The 9,183-nt window shown below is 39.4% G+C and overlaps 1 protein-coding gene across 1 annotated transcript; it reads left to right on the top strand.

Moving 5' to 3' along the window:
- Window positions 1-4,105: 4,105 nt before the first annotated feature.
- Window positions 4,106-8,974, top strand: LOC104570575 (cell surface glycoprotein CD200 receptor 1-B-like). The gene is made up of 5 exons (XM_010217597.2): window positions 4,106-4,211; window positions 5,210-5,518; window positions 6,743-6,991; window positions 7,807-7,908; window positions 8,838-8,974. The coding sequence occupies exons 1-5, from the start codon at window positions 4,145-4,147 to the stop codon at window positions 8,915-8,917; spliced, it is 807 nt and encodes a 268-aa protein (XP_010215899.2). The 5' UTR covers window positions 4,106-4,144; the 3' UTR covers window positions 8,918-8,974.
- Window positions 8,975-9,183: the final 209 nt, after the last annotated feature.

Below are 9,183 nucleotides of genomic sequence, written 5' to 3'. Positions count from 1 at the left end.
TTGCTACGTTGTACTTGCATGAGAGGTGGGAGAGTTGGCATAGCTGTGTGCAACTTCCTCTTCTTCTCCCCTGGCCAAAAACACCAGAAATTTTAGAAAACAGACATTCTCAAACAAGGTATTTTCTGCTCCTTAAGGCCTGTTTTCATTAAAAACCAGAACTGTATTTTCCTGAGTTAATCATGGGAATGGCTTTGGAACATGTGGGATGTTTTTAAAATGTTGCAATAGTGAGTTCTACTCTGATTCTTGATTCTTTGCAGTCTGCACCCTTCCTCCTTCAGCTTATTTTTAAAACACTTTCATTACGTTGAACATTGCTTTTATTTAATTTTAAGATGCTGCTCTGGTTAGCACCATGCTTGCAGATTGCATTTGATGCGTCAGAACAGATAATCTAAAGTTGTGGTTTGTTCTTCATGGCAGAAAGCAGTTTGTTTCCCTAGTTTTAACTGTGTTACATCCTTCGGAGAGGCATGTGCAAGCAGATGTCTTATCTTGGCCGAGCTGATTCAGAAGGGCACAGCTTCTCTCATTTAGGGGGCAGAGCTATGTCTGTCTCTGAGACTAGCCAACAACACAGCAAAATCTGAGGAGCTTCAGTGGAAAGAGCATCATGAACCGTACAGCTGAAGACAGGTTGTATCTGGGACTGGTAGTCCTGAACCGAGATTGTCCTCAGTTTTGCGGAACTGTCTGGGCTTGATGTGGGAAGGCGAGGTCCAGTTGCTCTGACCAGTTCTCCTCGTAAGCTGCCACCACAACTATCCTCACTGCCAGAGCCAATGTGTGCACCAACATCCTCTTCTCTTCCCCAGAACAGGGTTACCACAAGCCTGGAGCCCCTTGGTGCTGCTGCTGTTTGTCTTCGGTGACCGCAGGACTTTTCTCCAGGCTGACAACCCGATAACTTTCCTCTGTCCTTAGTATTCAGTGGGTGAATTCAAACGTGAGCGGTGGCAGCCTCCAGCTGGAAGGCTGAGGCTAGCGGAGGAGAGGCACACGCGTCGCGTGGCTTTCTGCCAGCCGCTGCTGTCAAGGCTGACTTCAAATTTTAATTTATTTTAATGCAGTTACTGAGGCATTTTAATTCCATCCAAGGAAACGGCACAAGACAATCTGCAAATATTCATTTGCTACTTTTAAATGAATTTGATTCATCTGCGTTTGGTTTCCCTTTTTCGGGTTTTACTCTGAGATTTACTTCTTGCTAACAGGCATAAGTATTCAAGGATGTGAACCTTAAAAATCACAATCTAAATTCCATTTTTTGTATGTGAATAGTTAAACAGTATATCCTCTGTTCTTTCTGTAATGCCCCTTTATTAATCATTAATGCCTGTATTTTTGAACAAATAACCACACATACATGATTTGAATGCAATTTTAAAAAGGATAGTTTTTTAGGGCAATTCAAAAATTGAGTCAAATTCACTATATGTTTTGACTAAAAAGCTTTTTTTTTTGACAAGATAGAATCAAATTCTTCATTTTTTTTCTTTTTTTGGCTGAAAGTACCTCTTGTCATAATTTATCCAATGTAGAAAAAAAAAAACACTTTAAATGGTATTGAATAACATGAAGCAAACCAAAACATTTCACTGTGGCAAATATTTTCTGAATGAAAAACGAAATTTGGGAGGTTTGTAACATAGGAGTTAGTTACATTACATATTGCAGGTTAGTAGTAGAATACTGTTCAGTGTAGTTGCACTGGCATTATTTCTAGGTTGAAATGAAAGCTTTTCATCCAGATTTGTCAGAGTTCTGTCAGAATTTTACAGAAAACCTGCCATGCTATTGTCTGAATATGGGCACATACTGCAGTGTGTTTAAGAAAAAAAATCCTCTTGCATTCGGATTACAAATGTGTCAGTGTTTGATTTTTTTCTTTGACACGAATATGGCAGTGATCTGGGTGCTGTTGTTTTTGTTTTTTCTTTTTCCCCCTTTTTTTTTTTTCTGTGCACCAGACATCCTCACTTGATATATTTTAAAATGTAATTTTAATGCTACATTGTTGAGGCCTATAACTTTCATATCAGTTGGTATGAGTTGAGAATCTGGGTTTGTGTGTGCATAGGAAGGCTTAAACTTTGGCCACCTTTCTTTCCCTCCTCCCAGCACATTATGAGGAACATACTTGTACTTAAAAATGAACCTGAACAGCACTAATCAAAATAATGACATTTCCGAATCAACCATTGCATGAAAACATTTGCTGGTCTGGTGCATACTGGGTTTTAACTTGGACAACTGTTGAAATATCAGTACTTTCCATAGAATGGAAAGGCCATCTTTCAGTTATCTCTAGTTGCAGTTGATATAGAAAATAGAGTGTTGAAAAAACATAAATGGATGCGTAAAGGAGAGAATGCCAAAAAGGCCAAAAAGAAGAGAATTTTTGACAATGCAGATGTGTGTGGTGGAAAATGATTTGGCTTTATCATCAAGATAGAGAGACTTTGAAGAAAAAAGTGCAGGTAAATGGGGTGAAGATGCATGGAGCAAAAATCCCAATCAGGCTCCTAAGCCCAGCCTGCAGTATAATAAAATGGTAGTTTCTGAAGAACAACGGCAAAGAAAACCACCTCTGACCTTGTCTGACAGGACTCTAGTCTCTCTGAGTAGTAAGCTAGAGGTCTGGACTGTCTGTCCAACAAGCAGAATGCCATAGGGAAAGGATCAGAAGAGATGATATAATTAGGAACAGGAGTAGGAGGGAATACTGCTCGAACCTCTATAATCAGGTTGAAGAAAAGGGAGCAAATATTTGGCGATAAAAGCTTCAGAAGACTAGTGACATGGAATCACTGTGGGAGCTGTCAGTCTTTTGTGGCACATGAACTCGCTCTTTGTTGTTTATGAATGATTCATGATAGCAACATCAGGAAAGAAGATATAGTCACTCTTGTATGTCTCTTGGTTGGGGCTGCAGCAATGTATCAGCAGTGAATCAGATAAAATCACAGAGTGGCTGAGGTTAGAAGGGACCTCTAGAGACCATCTAGTTCAACCCCCCTGCTCAATCTCTTGGTTGTGACAGAATCTGCGTGAGTTGCAGCAGATGCTTCTCCGAAATGAGCTGCAGCCTGGAGACCTGAGCAGAGTCATTGGGATTTGGGCTGTGTAAATACACATGTATGTAGTTTACACAGTATAATGCAAAACTGCCTTGCCAGACTGAGGTCATTTATGTATGATATCTGACTGCAGAAAAGTTTTGGTGACATTCTTACCTAAATTTATGTTCAAGCAACAACTGAAAGAGCTTTTATCAAAATTCTCCCCTAAGAACCCTATATATTTTGATTTTTTCTTTGTATGGAACTGAAAACAAGGGGTTTGAGTGAAAGCAATCATCTTGGTCTAACCAGTGAATAGTTGCTCATTTGATAAGAATTAGTTAGCAATCGATACAGAATACTTTCCTAAAATACATATAGTTATTAATGTTATTAAATATATGTGTGTGTGTGTGTGTGTGTGTATATATATATACATATATATATATATATACAGTTTACATAGGGTTACTAAATGCCTCTCCAAAACACTGTGTCCAAAAAGCAGGAAATAATAAACTTACATGGCTTTGATCATTTATAATAAGATTATTGCCCTTTTTGCTCTACTAGGGAAGTGGAGCTGCCTTTTGGGAAATTAAAAGCATGGCAAGCATTAGGAATCACTTCTTTGAGTTGCTTCCTTAAAGCAGATGATGAAGACTAGATTGTGATCTTTCAATTGCCTTTATCTTTCAGAAAGAGTTGTAAAGCATGCATGTGCCCTCTAGCAAAACCTTTTCATTCTCTGTGGCTAAGCCTCTAATGGAAGACCAGGTCTCTTGCTATTCTTTGTGCTAGCTAGCTGCACAAAGCTAGTGTGAATGGTGAACAGATGGAGATGACTGGAAAAGGGTGCCAGAGATCCTGGATTTCTAAAACTTATTTTTCACAACTCTTTCTGTCTTTCTTCAGCATAAGAATGATACTTGACCTGGAGTCTTTTCTAGAATTTCTGTTTTCAAAGGAAATAAAGGTTTTGCTGTGGCTTCTCTTTGAAGGCACTTGCACAACTATTTGTAATTCCATGTCTCTTTCTTTGCCTTCACTTTCTGCAGTGCCAATGCATCCTGCTGAAGATGGCTCAGCCCTGGGTGGTTCTGGCTCCATTCTTCTTCTTGTTAATCATCCTGGTTCAAAGCCCAGGTAAGTGAGAGTAAGAGGTAAGATTGCAAACTACATGCACTGCTGCTTGATACTCTGTATTCCGAACTCACTAATACACCGAAACCTCACAGTTCACCAGGGAAATTTTGTTTATTCTTTAACGTGCACACAAAGGGTGATGTCACCTTAGCAATTTTAAATCCTTCAGCCCCCTAGAGTGGCACAGGATGAGAAATCTGATGGGAGTCTATCACAGATCACTTGAAGATCCATTTCCTCTTCAGAGGAGAAAACATCATAAGCTAGATGATTTCTGGCAGAAGAAAGATCTGTGTATGTCCCATACCTGAACTACTACACGAAGTGATCTTGGGCTTTAAACTGCTTACAGGCTCCATCACTGTTGCTGCTACTACTTGCACTTTAAACAAGGCACCTAATTGATTAGCATACTATTTCTTCTATGTACTTTTCTTTCCCTCAAGGGTGAGTCTTGCCCTTTCCATCACTTTTAAAAAGCCCATGTGAAAGTAGAAATAAATCTGTTGGCTGAAAAAAGATGGCGGACTTCAGTTTACCAGCACGCGTGAAATCCACAGCAGAAAGGTGCCACTTCCACTGCACCCCCAGTCCTGAAAGAGTGTCACAGCAGGAAGCTGGATCTGGAAATTTGATACTGCACATGTGGATATGCATAGAGCTCTGTGTCCCCAAGGCTTCCATCCCAAAGGAAACATTTTTAAGTGGCAAAAAATTTTAGGCTCTAGATTCACAGTGACACTGGAAATGGTAGTGAAAGTGTGGTGCCATTACAAGGTTTGGACCTGCAGTATCATTAGTCTTCCAAGGAACGATATCTGCCAGAGTCTCAGTCAGCATATAAACCACATAGTATAAAAAGAAGTTATAGAATCTGCGCAGGGTTTCAGTGCAATAATGAAGTAGAATTTTTTTTAATGAACAAAGTCAAGACCCTCCTATGCTTTTGACGATGCTTGTAGCATAATTTTTCTTCTCTCTTTTTTCTTATTTTGTAGCTTACAACATAGTAAATGTGGAGGCTGGTAATGAGGCTGTGCTGAATTGCCCTTTCCTCTTCAAAAAGCCTTTGCTAATGGTGACATGGAAGATGAAATTCAGCACTTACTGTTTGTTAGCCTATAGATATGATAAGAATGTGACAAGAAATTTGAACTGCAGTGAGAGGACAACATGGAAATATTCACCTGACAGTAACCCTGCTCTTCGTATTTACCCTGTCGAGCTTGGTGATGAGGGAAATTACACCTGTGAAATTGTCAACAGTGAGGGCAATTTTCATTTTTTTTCTTATCTGGCTGTGATAGGTAAGACATGCCTTATGCTTTTTTTTTGATGAGGAAAAAAATATATATATATATACATGTATATATATGTATATATATACACACATATATATACATGTGTATATATATACATACATACATGTATATATATGTGTGTATATACATATACATACATGTATATATATGTGTGTGTGTGTGTATATATACACACACACACACACATATATATTTGATTTGGTGTTAAAAGACCAAATCCATTTTGGATACATGCTGAAATTGCACATAAGGAGGTAGAAGACTCCTTGATTCCTCAGTGAAGGGGTACGTGATACCTTAGGCTGACTTGGTCTAACTGGCTTTTTGAAAATAGGGATGAGAAGATATGCAATCGGAATGGGCTGTTGATATGGGAAAATATTCTGGTTTTGCATATTAATTTTTTTTCCAACTCGCAAACCAGGGAGGTTTTAAGGTACAACAAATACAACAGTCTAGAATAGTTTCTGAGGTGGTTTTTTTTGGACTTAGAGGTGTTGGGTATCGCATGATTGTACATATGACTTGGAGTATGCACTTCTGTGTGTTAATGCAAACAAAAGATAGTAAATATTGCTACTCAAAGCTCAGCCAGAGAATGTTCACAAAAAATCACAGCAAGGTCTATATGTGTTTTGTCTGAATAAGGATTAAATGAGAAGAAAGCAAGAGTTTTAAGGCATTATCTGGAAACTTTTCTCACTTTCTTGCTGAAAGCTGTCTGTAAGATTTTATAACTAAAATAAAAATGAAAACAATCCATTTGCAAGCTAGGCAAGAACAAAAGACAGTACAACAAATCATCCTTTTCCAAATCAGGTAAATTATCTTTGCATTTCCATAAGTTTTAAGAAACATTTTACCTATGGATGGATTTTATGTTCTGGTCATATTAGTTAAGTTTTAGTGACACTGTCTTCAGTATGTTCACTGCTCTGTTTGTAATTCATAATTTAAAACAGCCCATTCCTCATCCCGTCTTCTGATTCTGCTATAATCTTCTTTCATAAAACATGATGGAACAAGTCTTTTATGTGCAGTTAGCAATTTTTGGAGGTACTAATCTTGGACTCTTTAATGTATTTCTTTTTTTCCCTAAAGACAGCTGGTGCTAATGTTCCAAATTACTTTAAAATATCTTGAATAGGAGATGCAAAGGTTATACTGAGCAGGAAAAAAATGGTGGTGGGTCATTTTCTTCTTCCACAGTCCCTCCTACAGTGACTTTGACCACTGACAACGGTGGGGTAGTGATTTGCCAAGCCTCTGCAGGAAAGCCAGCTGCAGAAATCTCCTGGGTACCTGCAAATAACCACAGCACCGATAGAGAAGTTCATCATCCCAATGGAACAGTAACCAGAGTGATCTCTGTAGACTGGAAAAGCAATGTGCATTCCTCTGTGACCTGCCTCGTTACCCATCCAGCTACAAACAAGACTCTGTCCCTAGATCTATTGTGTAAATATCATTTTTTTCTGTAATTTACTGACTGCCAGGGCTTCACAGATTGTTTGTGTGGGGAGGAAGGTGAAATACCCAAATCCTAGTAGACATTGGCAGAAAAATTAATAATTTTGAGTTAGTCCTTTTAAACCTAAAGTTCCTGGCATTGATAGGGAAGCTGCCAGTGTTTGCTTCCTTCTACTCTAGTTTTGTTTTAATTAAAGTTTATCATGCTATTTAAATGACTTTTTCAGTCATTGGTGACAGAAAAGTTGCTTTCATCTGCCATGCTGACACAGTTCGCTAATTTTAGGTGTGAAATTTGAACCACAGGAGTTGATTTTGTCCCAAATCCCCGTGAGATTAAGGCCCAGAGAAAACTTGCTTGGAGGACAGCTGTCTGTGACTCTCAAGGGACCTTTTCCAGGGTGGTAGAGTGTAAAATGCATCTTCTTCTGGCTGTTCTTGACCTGATATAAGTTCTACCAGTGGGATTTACATAGTAGAGGCATGAAGTACAGCAGTCAACATAGCCCAGTCATTGCAAAATTTCGAAGGGTCAAATGGTCGGATCTGTTGATTCATTTGGACAAAGAGAGACTGTGCATGCATGTGGGGCCAAGCATAAAAGCTTGTCTGTGTACATGAATGACTGAGTGTGTCGTGCAGCTCCCTACTGTTGATTGGGACCTAAACCTGTGTCTCATAGCTCATTTGAGCTACGGGAGTAGAGGATTAATTTTCCTCTCTTACTGAGACAGGAAGTAGCATTGTAGGCAGTGGATGTTGACATCTAGTTCTGTAACTAGCTTTCTTTTCTCATCTTTCAGATGCTTCACTCAATCTTCACTATCTCATGATAGGAGGATCTGCGAGTGTTGCTGCTGCCATTGGTATTGGTGTGATTTTATGCTTGATTTTCAGGTGCAAGGGTAAGTCATTTGGAGAATAGTCGTGATCTCAGATGGGACTGTGAGACATCTCAGGCTCATCAGTGACTATGTGCAGTAACAAGGACATATGACTAATTGCTGACAGAACTGGTTGGGAGGCAAGTGTGGGCTTGAAATGGAGACAGGAAAAAGAGTAGCCTAAAAATAAGAATGTTTTAAGGAGAGAAAGAGATGAAAAACTGGAAGAAAGCAACTTTGGGGTAGGTGAACTGTAAAGGGAAGGAATTTGCAGAGAATCAGAGTGCCTAATTTACTCCCCTCTGTTGCCTTAGTTCTGTTCTAAAGTTAGTACCTGCCTGGGTTTCCTCCTCTGTGTACGTCTTTCAGATTATTTCCCCCACAAAGCGTATTCATTGCAGGTATTTCATGAACCAGGTACAAAGCAAAAGAGGGTTGGCAAGAAGGGACAATGAGAGGAGGTGTGCCCTAGAAGCGCAGAGAAGGCAGGGTGAGGAAAACGTAAAGGCAAGAGAGGAAAACAGAAGGAGAGTTAGCATCAGTGGTGGCAGCAATGACTGGTGCTTGCAGCTCTTGGGTGGGAAGCAATCATTGCCATAGAGCAAAGTGTAGTTTGGGGCAGGCAGGGAGAGGGGCAAACGAAGTGTGCAGCTCAGGTGGGTGCTTGGCTCATTGCGTCCCTTCAGCGTTGGGAAAAAGTACACTTAGGAAAAGAAGACTGTGTTGATTCAATCCTGACTCCTAGGGTGGTTAAGAGTTTTACCGAAGGGGAAAATAAAACAAAAGCAGTGGCAAGAGCATAAAAGTGAGACATAAAAGTGAGAACTAAACCAGGACTTGGAACTGTATTTAGAAGGAAGTCAACAGCAGAGATCAGCTAGGTGAGAAGTATAGACAAAGTAGCTGTGATCCCATCAAACCATTTTGAATTTCCAACATCCTACTTTCAGCTTCCTGTTTATGTAAATCAACACTTGGACCAGAAGCACCAGTTGCTGTAAGTGAGATTTTTTTGTGTTTACTTCAATAATACATGTAATTTCATTGCAACATGTGTCTGCGCTCACAAAACTCTCATTTATCTCTGGCTGTGCTTGCATGTGTTAATAAGGAACAAGTATAGCTAGAAGAGCTTCTGCTAGTTGCACGTCCCTACCTTCATGGGAATGCACCATATTTCACTAATTTCTTACTTTAGTGCTTAAGCATGGAATATAGCTTCTCCTGTGTAAGAATACTATAGATTACATTTATAATGCCAGTGCTTAAACTGAATTTTAGCTCCCTCAAAAGTTA

The sequence above is a fragment of the Tinamus guttatus genome, unplaced genomic scaffold (genome assembly GCF_059628265.1).
Source record: "Tinamus guttatus ecotype Peru unplaced genomic scaffold, ASM5962826v1 Tinamus_guttatus_pri_ptg000144l, whole genome shotgun sequence".
Taxonomy (NCBI): domain Eukaryota; kingdom Metazoa; phylum Chordata; class Aves; order Tinamiformes; family Tinamidae; genus Tinamus; species Tinamus guttatus.
The sequence above is the reverse complement of the archived record's forward strand: the minus strand, read 5'-3'. Positions and strand labels throughout refer to the sequence as shown.